Genomic DNA, 14,391 nt, shown 5'->3' with positions numbered 1-14,391 from the left:
TTTAAAATTTATAAAATGGAATTATACTACGTATACTACGTATACTACGTAGTATTTAAATTTATAAATTTACTACTACGTAGTATTTAAATTTACTACTTTACGTAGTATTATAAATTTACTACTTTATGTAGTATTATAAATTTACTACTACGTAGTATTTAAATTTATAAATTTAAAATTTATAAAATGGAATTATACTACGTATACTACGTATACTACGTATACTACGTACGTACCTCTGCAACTCCTTGTGCTCTCTCTGTACTCTTTGTGAGGGTCGTGGGCCCTACTGCTGCACGTTGCCAGCTCTGGTCTTTCCTTTCCCGGTTATGGATGCTGTTGTGAAGCTAGTCTTCAATTTATTTATCCATCCTCCTGCTCATAGACATTTGGGTGGTTTTCCAGTTTCCTGCTCTTAAAAATAATGTTGCAATGGACACATTTTACATGGCTCCTGTGACTGTTACTGAGAGTTGTCTTTAGGGCGTGTACTGGGAGTGGAGCTGCTGAGTCACAGGCCGTGCAGCTGGGCCTCTTCACCCTTACTAGACATTGGCATTGTCTTGCAGCTTTCTGAAGTGCCCAGTTTATAACCCACCAGCAGCAGATAAAAGCCCCTGTTGCTCCATATTCTTGCTACACGTGACCTTGTCAGACTTACTAATTTTTCCAAACTAAAAGATATGAAATGGATTTTTTTTGCAACTTTAATTCATATCTCCACAATTGCTAGCTAGCTTGAACTTCTTTCCATGTTATTGGCCATTTAAGGTCCTTCCTGGGGCCTTCCTGTTTATCCTTGTTTTCACATTTTTCATTTAGATTGTTTATCTTTTTAAATTTTTTTAAAGATTTTATTTATTTATTTGTCAGAGAGAGCGAGCACAGGCAGAGGGAGCAGCAGGCTCCCCGCTGAGCAAGGAGCCCAATGCAGGGCTTGATCCAAGGACTCTGGGATCATGACCTGAGCTGAAGGCAGAAGCTTAACCAACTGAGCCATCTGGTCATCTCTAGATTATTTACTTTTTTTTTTTAATTTGATTTATAGAACAATTCAGTCGTCCTTTAGAATGTGATCACTTTCTCATTCTGAAGCCTTTACTCAGGAAGATTTAAGTTCCTACTATGTACAGGGTTTTATGCTGAGAGTTAGGGATCCAAAGACATAGGAGATGTGTCCTTTGGGTGATTTACCAAAAGTTGGAAGGGCAGGAAGTGTACCTAAGGAGACGAGGAACAATATAAGTTTGACCATACTAAGTACCTGATGAGACCAGCAGGAATTCCAGAGAAGATACTTGCCATCGTATGGATGGTCAGGGAAGACTTTAAAAGGAGGTGGTGAAACTGACCTTGGGACTTGAAGGAAGAATCAGGCTCATATTTGTTATTAGTACTATTCATTTAGCAATTTGTTATAGACTATTAAAAATCATCACTAAAGGGTCAGTGTAGATTTTAGATGAATTCCCTTTTGCTCTAAAAAATTCTGTTTCTCCTTTTCCCAGCACTAAAAGCCAGAGTTCTTTCTGTCTCTTCATCTGAAACCTACTATCATTTAAACCAAGATGTCCCAGAACCTTGTAGGGAAATCTGGTTTTTTTCTTGCTATGTCCTGGGCCTTCTAAACCTGCTGACTCCAAGAATGCTAGTGCTAGAAGGAATCTCTGTTGCTCAGCTTATCTCATGTCAGAAACTCCCACAAGGCAGGAACTAAGTTTCTCTCTCTCTCTTCCTATGCCTGTCTCCCATCCTTGTGCCCACATAATTGGTACCTGTCAAGTAAATATTTGTGGGTTGCTTAATCCGCTTGTGGACAGTACGTAGGAGGCACCTGAGCAGGCGAGAAGGAGTCAAGCTGATGTTGACTGTAGAAGCACTCAGCCTGGTATCCAGCATACTCGATAAACGTTACAGTCAATTTCATTATCCGTGGTGCTCATGTTCTATAAAGTAACGGCAAGCACCAGATTCGTGAATACTGAACCCTTGCTGCTAAGGGAAACACAGCATTAGGTTCCTGTGAGTTTCTGCTCCCAACGTCTTCATCAGCCAATCAATACATAACCTCATCTCATGTGTGTTTCTGTTTAAAGACACCTTATTTGCTACATATTGCTGGGGTGCCTGCGTGGCTCAGTCAGTTACGCATCTGACTCTTGATTTCGGCTCAGGTCATGATCTCAGAGTTGTGGAATCGAGCCCCAGGTCAGGCTCTGTGCTCAGCGTTGAGTCTGCTTGAGATTCTCCTCTGCCTCTGCTTCTCCCCCGTCTTGTGCTCACTCTCTAAATAAACAAATAATATATATCATTGATTCCTTCATATTGAACTTCTAGCCAACAGCACCATAATTCATGCTGGAGGGAAGCTTCTCTAACGTGTTCTTTCTCTGTAAGGCATGTCACAGTTTTCTGGCCCTGAGCACTTTAGTGCTATACTTGGAGACCATTTTAAACAAGAGAATCACCAACAAAAAGCACAACAATGTGAAAAACATGGCCAGGTGGACACATTTGCAGTGTAAGAGCCGAAACATGGCAGAGGATTGCCATCTTAGACCTCAGCTGGGAAAGTGCTCGTCTAGGCACTTATCTTTCAAAGCTCGTGTATGTCCGCAGCTCGCTGCAAAGGCATCATGAGAATTAATTTTGGAGTTGCAAATAGGTTTTAGGGAGGAGGTGAACTTGCAAATACAGGATCCGCGAGGACCAACTGTATATCTATCACCCAGGGAATCCTTCCCACAGAGAAAATATTTTGTTGGTGTTTTGCTGTGTTTTTTTTCTAGTCTTGTTTTCTTTATATATTTTTATATAATTGAGATCATGATATGGATAAAATTTTATAGCCTTTTTCTCACCTTATGAAGGATGATTGCGAGGTACACAGACTTTCTCATACGTTGCTCTGTTGTGTCTTATTATTACACGCGTGCCTCGTTATTTATTCGAGGTGTTGGGTTGCTTCCAGTTTTGAGCTCTCCTGAATCCGACGCTTGTGTTTTTTCAGCAGCAGCAGACGCTCTCTAGTCATTTCTTCCCCAGTTCACACGTCTGCAGTCTCCAGCCCCCTGACCTCACCTACCAGTCCCTCTGCACTTGCTTTGAAGAATGAGAGGGAGTCCATCTCTGCAAGTGAAGAAGAGCTGGCATCCGATCTGGCCCCAGGAGAAGAGGATTCTGAGATTAAAGACAAGGAGACGGAGGAGGAAGAGTCCGAAGCCAGCTCCTCTGAGGAGGAAGAGTCCCTGCCAGCTTGCAACGGGCCCGCCCAGGCCCAGCCCTCTCCCCCCACTGAGGGCGGCAGCTCCCAGGAGGAAGTTCTCCCTTGCTCGCCCTCTCCGTCACCAGGCAGTACCCTTACCCCCTCAGAGCAGCCCTCATCTCTCCCAGAAGTAGTCCTCCGAACCCGCACCTCAAGTGAAGGAGCTGAACAACCAAAGAAGAGAACCTCTATCCAGAGGACCTCAGCACCTCCGAATAGGCCTCCTCCACCCAGAGCCACTCCCAGCCCCCGGCACTCCTCAGGGAACATACCCTCCTGCCCTCTAGCCTCTGAGCAGGGCTCACCTGCCAGTCCTGGGGCCTTCTTGGGGGCTGGGACTCCAAGTCCTAGGACCTCTTTAGAGGTTTCTCCTGACCCACAGCCACCAGAAAAGCCAGTAAGAACTTCTGAGGCCAGAGAAAAGGAAAGCATCAACAATCTGAATCCAGAAGAACTTTATATTTCCCCTACCTTGATGTCTGAGGTGAGATTGGATCTCGTTGAGTCCTTTTTTTTTTCTTTCTTGAAGAGTTTTAGTTATTTATTTGAGAGAGAAAGCACAAGACAGGGGATGGTCAGAGGGAGAAGCAGACTCCCCACTGAGCGGGGAGCTCAATGTGGGGCTTAGTCTTGGGACTCTGGGATCATAACCTGGGCCCAAGGCAGACACTTAACCAACTGAGCCACCCAGGCTTCCCCTTTATTCCCTTTTAAAACCACCATATATATCATCTTTACTATAGTCAGCTTGTCCCAGGTGATAAGATCTTATGTCATTAGATTCCAGGGTTGTTTTTTTTTTTTAAGACTTTATTTATTTATTCATTTGAGAGAGAGAGAGAGTATGAGAGGAGAGAGGGTCGGAAGGAGAAGCAGACTCCCCACTGAGCAGGGAGCCCGATGCGGGACTCAATCCTGGGACTCCAGGAGCGTGACTTGAACTGAAGGCAGTTGCTTACCAACTAAGCCACCCAGGCGTCCCTAGATTCCAGTTTTAAGGACATTCCTGTACCTCTTTTGGTTGTGGGGATTGTTTCGTATATTCATAGCAACTAATTCAGTGCCATGTACTCTTAGGGTAGTTGACTTTTGCAAAGGATTATCTCTAATATTATTATTAGGAGCAGAATCTTGCTTATTTCTTTCTTTTGCTCCAAATTCGGGGAGTTCCAATGTAAAGAATCTACAGCTGGCATCTTGAGCTTTACCTTCTTTAGTCGGGAGGGTGGGGAGGAGGGTCTCATTTCAGTTTGTCATATGACTACGGTAAGCAAAATGGCATCTGCAAATTTCCGAGGTCTGTCTGCTTTGATGAGAGAGGCATCCTAGGAGAAGGAACTCACAGGGGAAGGTAAAGCAAAAGGGATGGCCTTTTGAAAGGTGAGGATATGGATGAGAAAAGGATCGTGTTAAAGTAGAGACAGAGATCCCGTGAAGAGCAACCAGTTCTGTGAAGGATCAGGAAATCAAGTCGTATTCTATTCAAAATACATGGAAAGGCTTATTGTATAGGAGAGAGGTATAACTTGCTCTATGAGATCCCTGAAGGCAGAACTATATGTAACGATTTTTTTTTTCAAGTACATTTTGGATCAGTATAAGAGGAACTTTCATCAATTAGTTCTGTTTAAAAAAAAAAAATGATATGGAAAACCAATTTGAAATATAGGGGAAAGGGGACACAGGGCCTTCTGAAAACAAAAATAGGATGGGCCACCTTGAGAAATAGCCCTCCTTCCTTGCTGTTAAAAGCTAAGGATGTTGGGGCGCCTGGGTGGCTCAGTGGGTTAAGCCTCTACTCAGGTCATGATCTCAGGATCCTGGGATCGAGCCCTGCATCGGGCTCTCTGCTCAGCAGGGAGCCTGCTTCCTCCTCTTCTCTCTCTGCCTGCCTCTCTGCCTACTTGTGATCTCTGTCTGTTAAATAAATAAATAAAATCTTTTAAAAAAAAAAAAGCTAAGGATGTATGATCATCTGTCAGGTGCACTGTAGAGAAGTTTATGGTAAGACATCTAACTAGATGGCACCAAGATTCATTCATTCATTCATTTATTCATTCATTCCCTAATTATTTACTGACCCCCTGCTATGTGCTGGGCACTTTTCTAGGAGGTAGGCTATTACAGTGAACAAAACGTAAAATTCTCTGCCTTCCTGCATCTTACATTCTAGTGGATGGGGAATGGGAGGAATAAGGACAATAAGCAAGAAACAATAAATAAAATGACAATTTAGTCATGATAGGAGATAGAAAAATTAAGTAGGGAGTACATTTAAGTACAGGGAGTGAAGGCTGAATTGCAGGGTTTTTTATTTTTTTCTAAATATTTTATTTATTTATTTGACAGAGAGATCACAAGTAGGCAAAAAGGCAGGCAGAGAGAGGGAGAAGCAGGCTCCCTGCTGAGCAGAGAGCCTGATGTGGGACTTGATCCCAGGACCCTGAGATCACGACCTGAGGCGAAGGCAGAGGCTTAACCCACTGAGCCTCCCAGGCGCCCTAAATTGCAGTTTTAAACAGAGTGATCAGAGGAAACGTTTAGCCACTGAAGGAGGTCGGGGCCTACACCATGCAGATATCGGGAGTCTGAGACTTCTGGGACCCCTCAGTTCACACCACCCAGTTCACACCACTGAAGGCGGACCGGGCTCTGTTGAGATCCAACTGTTCTCTGGACATGGGTCCCCTGCTGCTCCCGTAAGCACCATCTAGTGTGCACAAGGGGTCCAGGGCTAGCAGCCGGGGCGGATAGGTGTGGAATTCTACATTGTCCACTTTGATCCACAGGTCTTTTCAGAGTCTGACGCGGCAAAGAAGATGGAGGGCAAGGAAGAGAACAGTCAGCTCACCTCCGCTGACTCCCCTGAGGTACTGACACCTGAGTCGTTGGCTTATTATGCTCTCAGTCTTGATTCACGTGAGGTGCAGAAGCTCCTCATGGAGCAAGATGTGAAACTTTCTGCCTTCACCGGCTTCTAGGCTGAGGAAACTCTACCGATGGAGAGAAATGTGCAGGGCGAGTAGACAGTGAATAAGCACATGTAAATGTGGGATTTTATGTAGGTACAGTGTAGCCACTTTTCACTGCCCTGCACTGAAAAGAACAATTCAACAGCATGGAAAATTCAAAATTCATTTAAATGTGACTTTGTAACATATTATATGATTTTAGTATGGGGTCAGCAAAAGAGTGAATAAAACAGGTTTGCCTCTTGGGCATCATCTTATTAAAGGGGAGATGATGGGGCCTACATATAATTCTTGAGGAAAAGGCCAGTAACACTGTCCTCTTTGGGAAAGAGATACGGGTGCGGCCTCCTCCCCCTGAAGCTACCTCCCTGTATTGGCTCTAGGATTACTTGGTCATCAGCTAAGGAGATGTTTTTCCTTTCGAATTAAGCAGCTAGAGCATCTCAGATCGTAGCCTATCAGAGTCATCAGTCTCCAGAGGCCTGTGTCCTGCAAGATCTGTTCCCTTCCCTTACAGATGTGCTGTAAGGCAAAATGTGCAGAATTATGAACGTGTCACGTATAAAAATGGGTACATAAAAAGAAAACTGTGAGCAGATCTGTTCTTGCTCAGCATTTGAATCACCAGAGAGAGAATGAAGGTTATCTTAAAGAATAGTAACTTTCTGGAAGGTGGTGTTACCTTTGGGGCAGTTCATAGCCTGGAATTGAAGGAAGGAATAAGAAGAAGGAAAATTCCTTCAAGGAGAAGGCCCCTTAGAGTGCAAAGATCTTCTTCCCCTGGCTTCCATGCCTCAGGTTCCCATCTCAGAACCCAGAACTTTTCCCAAAGAAACCATCACACCACTTGCCTTTCCTAACCACCCCAGCAGAGGGTCATCTCAGTGTGAGAGCTGCTGTGCATTCCCGAGGAGGACTGGTCTAGAAGTGGTAGATAGTGGTTTTAAAACCTATATTTATACCCTCACTGCCTCCCACATAGATTTATATACAGATGGATGTCACACAGATCACACAGTGTCTGATCATGAAAACAATGGGAGTCCAAAGACCTGGTTTCCTGTCCCAGCAGGTCATTTGACCCTTGGAATCAGTCTCTAGATCTGTGACAGAGAATGACAGTAAAGCCTTCCATGATGATCTCAGGCCATAGTAAAACAACACTGTATGTTGTTCGTAATGTCTGTGACCCTTGTGAAGTGTAAAGCACAGAAGACCCTTCTGAGCTGAGAGACTGGAGGTTGAGCCACCTCTCACGGGCAGAACTCTTATTTTTGTAGAGCCAAGATCTTCAGCTTCATGTCTCTGCCATTCCAGAAGAGAGCAATGTCATGCCTCAAGAAGAGGTAAGGATGCCAGATAACATGGAGAATGGGGTGAGTGGTAAGACTGGGCATTGGGGGTGCACAGAGGTTTGGCTAGAGTCTGGAAACCTCACCGTGGGCTACAAGGGGAACCTGGCAGTGAACAACATCCTCAGGGCAAAGTCAAGCAGGCGGGAGCCAGAGGACCCAAGAGTAACCTGGGACTTTGTGGCTCCTGTGCTCATTTCCCAGTACTTGTCCTTAAACCTCTTGACCTCTCACCATAGCCTTATCTCCTAATTTTTGACACAGAGAGGGGGAGAACAAGCAGGGGAGGGGCAGGCAGAGGGAGAGGGAGTAGCAGGCTTCCCCCACCCCCACCCCAAGCAGAGAGCCTGACATGGGGCTTGATCCCAGGAGTCTGGGATCATGACCTGTGCCAAAGGCAGACGCTTAACTGACTGAGCTACCCAGGTACCCCCTAAATATTTTATCTGAACTTATTTCTAAAAGGAGTTAAGTGGGGTGCCTGGGTGGCTCAGTCGGTTAAGTGTCTGACTCTTGATTTTGGCTCAGGTCATGATCTCAGGTTTGTGAGATCAAGCCCCACATGGGGCCTCTTGCTAGGCATGGAACCTGCGTAAGATTCTTTCTCTCTCCCTCTGCCCCTCCCCTTCCCCACTTACATGCACGTGCATGCGTGGGCGCACACACACACACTCTTTAAAAAAAAAAAAAAAGATATATAAAAGGCACACAGAAAGGTAAATACACAGACATACAAAATATACTCAGAAGTAAATTACCAGGTGCCTAGGTGGCTCAGTTGGTTTAGCGACTGCCTTCTGCTCAGGTCATCATCCCAGAGTCCCGGGATCCAACCGCACATTGGGCTCCCAGCTCCACGGGGAGTCTCCTTCTCCCTCTGACCTCTCTCCTCTCATGCTTTCTCTCTCTCTCTCTCTCTCAAACAAATAAATAAAATCTTAAAAAGAAGTGAATTAATGATATAAAACGAAGCCATGAGTTAGGCAAGTACAGAAACACATTCTATAAAATAAAATTAAGGAGGATGGACCACAAAGTTGGTTCCACACTCCCTAACATCCAAGAGCAAGGTACAGACCTGGTCAGTTCACCCAGTTCACGATGCCCAGTCCTTAAGATTAACAATTCCAGATACTAAGATGAAAAAGAACTTTCTCCTGTGAACCCTCCTAAAGAGATGACAGTGAACAAATCTTTACAGTAATTCCAACAACCAGTTTCACACCGCCTCTCTCCACAGAAGCCAGTGCCTTACAAGAAATATAATTCTACAGAAGCGAAATGAGCCCTTTCTCCGTGCCCACCCTGTGGTTGGTGGGAAGGCAGGTCAGCATCTAACCCAATCCTGTTTCCTTTCTAGGTATCTACAGTTCAAACTGACTACCTCTGAAGAGGGACTACTGAGACCTCCACACACACCTCCCCAGAGAAGCTTCTCAGCTAGAGGGTATATAGGTCAGAGGGACTTAAGATCTAGCATTCCTTTGTAGGTTCTCGAACCATTTGAATGCTGGTGGTCTTGAAAGATCTAGCATTAATGGAGGCTGAGGAGCAGACTTGGGGGAGGGAGGGCGGCAGGCTGGGGAGAAGAAACTCTTAGTTCCCGGGAATATTTAATTCAGGCTTTTAGCACTGTTAGAATAAGAAGACTTCATATATTAAGTAAAGTGGGCCTAAAGTGACTATAAAAAGCGTAAGCATCTGTAGACGGAGACATGTCTGCATAGAGACACATTACCACAAGAACTCAGAGAATAGTGAACAAATCTTTGACTTACCACTCATTTTGCAAGACTTAGAGCCAAAAGAACAGATTTTCAGATTGTTAAATAAAGGATTACTCTGACTGTGTATGGATTGCTTTTCTTTTTTTGACATGAGGAGTTGTCCCTGCCCTGCACACTGTTCTCCGCTTAGGTAAGGTCATCGATTCTGCCCCTGTTCAGAAAGTTTTAGTCACATCCTTGACCCCCAGTTGGAATGATGCCAGGGGCCACAGGCTCCTTTGCTCAATCCAGATGCCTTAAGGCAGGCCCCCTGCCCCCACTTTCAGCCAACAAGCAAGTACCGGGGAAAGGGGTTACATTTTAGAGCCATTGCCCACGTTTACAGCCTGCTACTTGGTGCACATGAGTATATGAGCAGGCTGGAGAGAGAAACGGAGCTCCCAAATGAAGGGAAAGAATACAACCGGAATGATAGGGTGGAAATGGCACAGAATTTAGAATCCAAAATCCTGGATTCAAGTCCTATCATTTACTTCCGGGAAAACGTTAAAAATGCACTTTGACGTCCTGCCACCCTAATAAACACACACGTGCCAGTGCTTCTCCCTCTTTGCTTCTGTTCGTGGGGTTGCTTCTCCCTCTTTGCTTCTGTTTGTGGGGTTATGGGCAGTGTCCCAACTCATGCAGCCACCCAGCAAGCATTTGCCAGCCCCTGCTCTGTACCAAGCACCATATGAGGTACCAGAGAAACAATGACAAGGGGAAAAAGTGACAACTTGATGGAGACAGACTATTGAGCAGGGAGCAGAATGGACAGGATTTAGGAATGGGTTAGAAGAGGACACATGACCAAAGTTGTAAGGAATTACTCTGGGTTAGGCTTGAGAGACTAGGGTTTGGGGGTGCCATTCTCTGAAATGGTGATGACAGGTGACGGGTGTCACTACATGTGGGTTCTCTGCTTGCAAACAACAAACTTCCTGATCAAGCAACAAAGAATACGTTGGAAGGACACTACGCGGCTCTTAGAGCTGAAAGAACCGGGATGTCCGTTGCAGGAATGTGTTGGGTTGCCCTCCAAGCAAGAGACTTCCACCACCTCCTTCCTCTGTGTCCCTTCCAGATCCAGATGCCCTGGAGAAAGAATGAGACTGGCCCAATTTACAGAGATGCATGGTAGTGTCTACAATGACCGACCAGTGGTGGTGGTGGGAGGGTGTGCACGAGGAAGCTTTCAGAGAGATGGGACTATTCATAATGCTGTAGTGATTGTTTAATGAGTACACTGTTGAACAACACATATCTATGTGTCAAACTGATCACATTACACAGTTAATTGTGTAGTTGACTGCATGTCCTGTATAAACACTGGATACAAGGAGCTTAAGAACTTGCAGGATTTTCCAGTAGATGCGTCCGTCAGGGAGCTGGAAATAAATTACCGTATTTTGGAATCATTCTTCCAAGATCTAATCCTACTAGTCTTTTAAAAACCTTCAAAAGATTTCTACTGCTGAAATGGAGAAGAGGTTGCATGCTTCCCTGTGAAAGCCCTACTGCCTACATTTTAATACCTTTCTCATAAGGCAGCCCATTCCCTTGGTGCTCAGAATCGCGGCTGGGAGTGCTACTCCAGGGGTATTGGCAGGGTGGGCGAAATGCTGGCAATCAGGCCCCCAGCTGTCCATGGCCTTCCGGGACCTGCTCAGAATCACCCTTCCATATTCATCCAGCAAAACCCAATTCAAGCCTTTTCTCTGCAGGGCTTTCCCTCCTACAAAAGGAGTATGCCAGGGAGGACTTCTAGGGACTTAACAGTCTGATGGGGGTCCAGGGGAGACAAGCACCCAATGTAACTGCTAGGATAGAGGCACGACAAAAGTGGAGACATTTACTAAAATGTGAGACTGATGCTTCATGTGCATATGGCCCCACGGAAGATTCTGGGAAGGCAGGGGAAGGGGCCAGCATGCTGGGCATAACTAGAAATTTGGCTTATTTAGTGTAGATAGTCTTGGCTAGGAATGAAGTTGTTTACCCTGATTTACAAGGTGGTGAAGTTGGGGCTCCTTGGTCGCTCAGTCAGTTAAGCATCTGCCTTCGGCTCAGGTCATGATCCTGGGGTCCTGGGATGGAGCCCACATGGGGCTCCCTGCTCAGCAGGGAATCTGGTTGGATTCTTTCTCTCCCTCTCCCTCTGCCCCTCCCTCTGTTTGTTCTCTCTCTCTCTTCTAAATAAATCAATCAGATGCTCTGTTCATTAGGTAGACTGCTCTCCCTCTGCTCCTTCTCCTGTTCTCTCTTTCTCTCTCAAATAAATAAATAAAATCTTTTTTTTTTTTTTTTTTTTTTTTAATGGTAAAGTTGTCCAGGGGAAAGGCTAGGATTTAGAAGACTGCCATCCTGTGGCTAGCACAAGAAAGAGCTAGAAGCCAATAAATTGGGCAGAGATGAGTATCTCTTACTCCCTGCCCTGAGGCCCCTGAGGTCTGTTGACAGAAGGATGGCTGCTCCAGTTTCTGAAGTTCAGCATTGAAACCTTGGAGAACACTGCTAGTTCACCACCACTGAGCCTCCATTCATCATCTGTCTGTATGCACCTCCTTATAAAATTAATTGCAAGAACATGCCCCAGTCCCTGCCTTCCGGCAATCTGAAGGACAATATTGATAGCTAGAGAAAACTGGAAACATGACACAGCCAGGATATATAGGATACACCAAAGAACAGCATACACACACTGCCGACAGTATTGCTATTCTATGCTAAATTAGGTGCTGAGCATATGCATACTGGATCTTACTTGTCTGCATATTTACACTTTTTAAATGAATGGTATGTGCCAACAGGGATAAAATCATTGTACCAGCATACCTTTAAAGGTTATATTTTAAAGAGAAAAACGTTACTTGTGAGTGATTAACCATCAAATTGTGAAAGTAACAGGACATTTCAGTAGCCAGTGGAGCTGGATGGCCTTGAAAAGTATGCAGGGGGTCATGATCAGCATGTCAGTAAATGCAAGCATTTGTCCACCTTTGGAATTTAACCCTTAGGATTTGAATTTCCTTTTATCTTGCATATTCTTGTATCTGAGAACTGGCCAGCCTGACCTCTTTTCTTAACTTGCATACATCTTGCCTACACGTTACTTTCTTTGCCTTTCTTGGTTGGATTGGTAGTTTTCCCACATATGGGCTTCCTTCCTCCTCATTGATAACTACTATGCCTTTAAAAAATACATTTTAAAACGATGAATTTCATGAACTTACTCTGTTTTTTCCCTCTGGTTTTTACCAACCAAATATCTTTAGGAATGAAAACAAACATGCTTTTATTTTTATTTATTTCAAGATTTTATTTATTTGACAGAGAGACACAGAAGGAGAGAGGGAACACAAGCAGGGGTAGTGGGAGAGGGAGAAGCAGGCTTCCCACCGAACAGGGAGCTCGATGCTAGGTTCGATCCTGGATCATGCTTAATGACTGAGCAACCCAGGCAACCCCATGTTTGCTTACTTTATGTTTTCGTTTTTCTTCACGACACTATGCCTCTATTCTCTGAGATTTTCTGTCAGTCTTTGTTCCCCAAACAAACATGCACCAGACCTGCCTGTCAATCTATATAAACATTGATTTCCAAAACTAGAGAGCTCCTCACAGGAATAGGTAAGCAAGGAAATCTCTATCACTGGCAGAATAACCACTTGAGTGCTAACCCTAAATAGGAAGCCAAGATAAAAACAGCTAGCCTTGGGCACCTGGGTGGCTCAGTGGCTTAAAGTCTCTGCCTTTGGCCCAGGTCATGAACCCAGGGTCCTGAGATGGAGCCCCACATTGGGCTCTCTGCTCAGTGGGGAGCCTGCTTCCCCCTCTCTCTCTCTGCCTGCCTCTCTGCCTACTTGTAATCTCTGTCAAATAAACAAATAAAATCTTTTAAAAAATTAAAAACAAAACAAAAACAGCTAGCCTTTTTTTTTTTTTTTTAATTCATTTGACAGAAAGCTGACAAGTAGGCAGAGAGGGAGAAGCAAGTCCCCTCTGTTGAGCACCATGACCTGAGCTGAAGGCAGAGGTCAACCCACTGCCTGGTGGCCCGGGCGCCACCGAGGTGCCCCAAAACGGCTAGCCTTTAATGAGCACTTACTATGTGCCAGGTAAGGTTCTAACGCTTTGGATGTATTAACTCATTCTCTCCCCCACTAACTTCATGAGACAGCTACTGCCCTAGATAGAGAAATGAAACCCAAGTGGCTTGTCTGAGATCACACAGCAGGGCAGATTCCAGAGCCTGTGTTTATAGTATTACATCCTTAGTCACTGGGTTCATTAATTTGGAAACATTTCCTGCCACGGAGAAGTGAGTCGAGATGGCTCAAGTACGGCACGATTAGCAGTTAAAACTGAGGTGCTCACCACGTGCTAAACGTGTGGCTGTGACATCGCTTCATTCCAGGGATGAGGGAACAGATTTTAGAGATGTTAAGTCATTATTAGCCCAAAGCACCGCTCTAACGAGCGGCGGGGCTGGGACTGTTTGAATCAAAAGGCCATGCCGCTCGTGACCTCTATACTCCACCGCCTGAGAAGAACTTCAGACGAGGAAGATCCGGATGGGGCCCCGGTCCCCTCCCGCCAACCCGCCCGGCTTCCCCGCCGCGGTGCGCCTACTGAGTTAGCTTACGCGCCAAGTTTCTGGACACCGACCTATCTACGTAAATGACATGCAAACGCACGTAAATGTACTTTCCACCTTTGCTGGAAATTCAGATTACGTCTATGGGGGGCCAGCGGACAGATCCCAGTTATCCCAGTTCCGATCCCACGCCGTCTGCCGCCTCGGCGCGAGGGAGGAAGCGGCTCCGGATGGAGAGTAAAGTGACAATCGGACAAGGAAAAGCAGCCTTTCCTCCCGGGGGAGCAGAGGCGGCCAGCCGGGCAGAGGGAACCTGCAGAGGGCGGTTTCTCTCCTCTTTTCCTGTCCCACCCAGTCGGCCGGTCCCTCCACCCCCACTCCCGGCCGGCCTCCGCAGCTCGCTCCGCGCGTCCGCCCGCCGCTTCCTCCCGCTCCG

At 45.6% G+C, this 14,391-nt stretch overlaps 1 protein-coding gene across 2 annotated transcripts in view; it reads left to right on the top strand.

The window, feature by feature from the left end:
• LOC111157908 (bridging integrator 2) overlaps positions 1–9,443 on the top strand; it is a 30,874-nt gene extending 21,431 nt beyond the window's left edge. The window contains exons 10-13 of one of the 2 annotated variants that reach the window (XM_022519632.1): positions 3,017–3,752; positions 6,058–6,138; positions 7,521–7,586; positions 8,953–9,443. In XM_022519632.1, the coding sequence (XP_022375340.1) occupies positions 3,017–3,752; positions 6,058–6,138; positions 7,521–7,586; positions 8,953–8,982 (913 nt within the window). In that variant the 3' untranslated portion in view covers positions 8,983–9,443. Of the gene's footprint in view, positions 1–3,013; positions 3,753–6,057; positions 6,139–7,520; positions 7,587–8,952 lie in introns of both variants that reach the window. The other variant, XM_022519631.1, reaches the window with a different exon arrangement.
• Positions 9,444–14,391: the final 4,948 nt, after the last annotated feature.

This window comes from Enhydra lutris, unplaced genomic scaffold (assembly GCF_002288905.1).
Source record: "Enhydra lutris kenyoni isolate GAN:26980312 unplaced genomic scaffold, ASM228890v2 scaffoldscaffold56, whole genome shotgun sequence".
Classification (NCBI taxonomy): Eukaryota; Metazoa; Chordata; class Mammalia; order Carnivora; family Mustelidae; genus Enhydra; species Enhydra lutris.
Note: the sequence above shows the minus strand (reverse complement) of the source record. Positions and strands in the feature narration are given on the sequence as shown.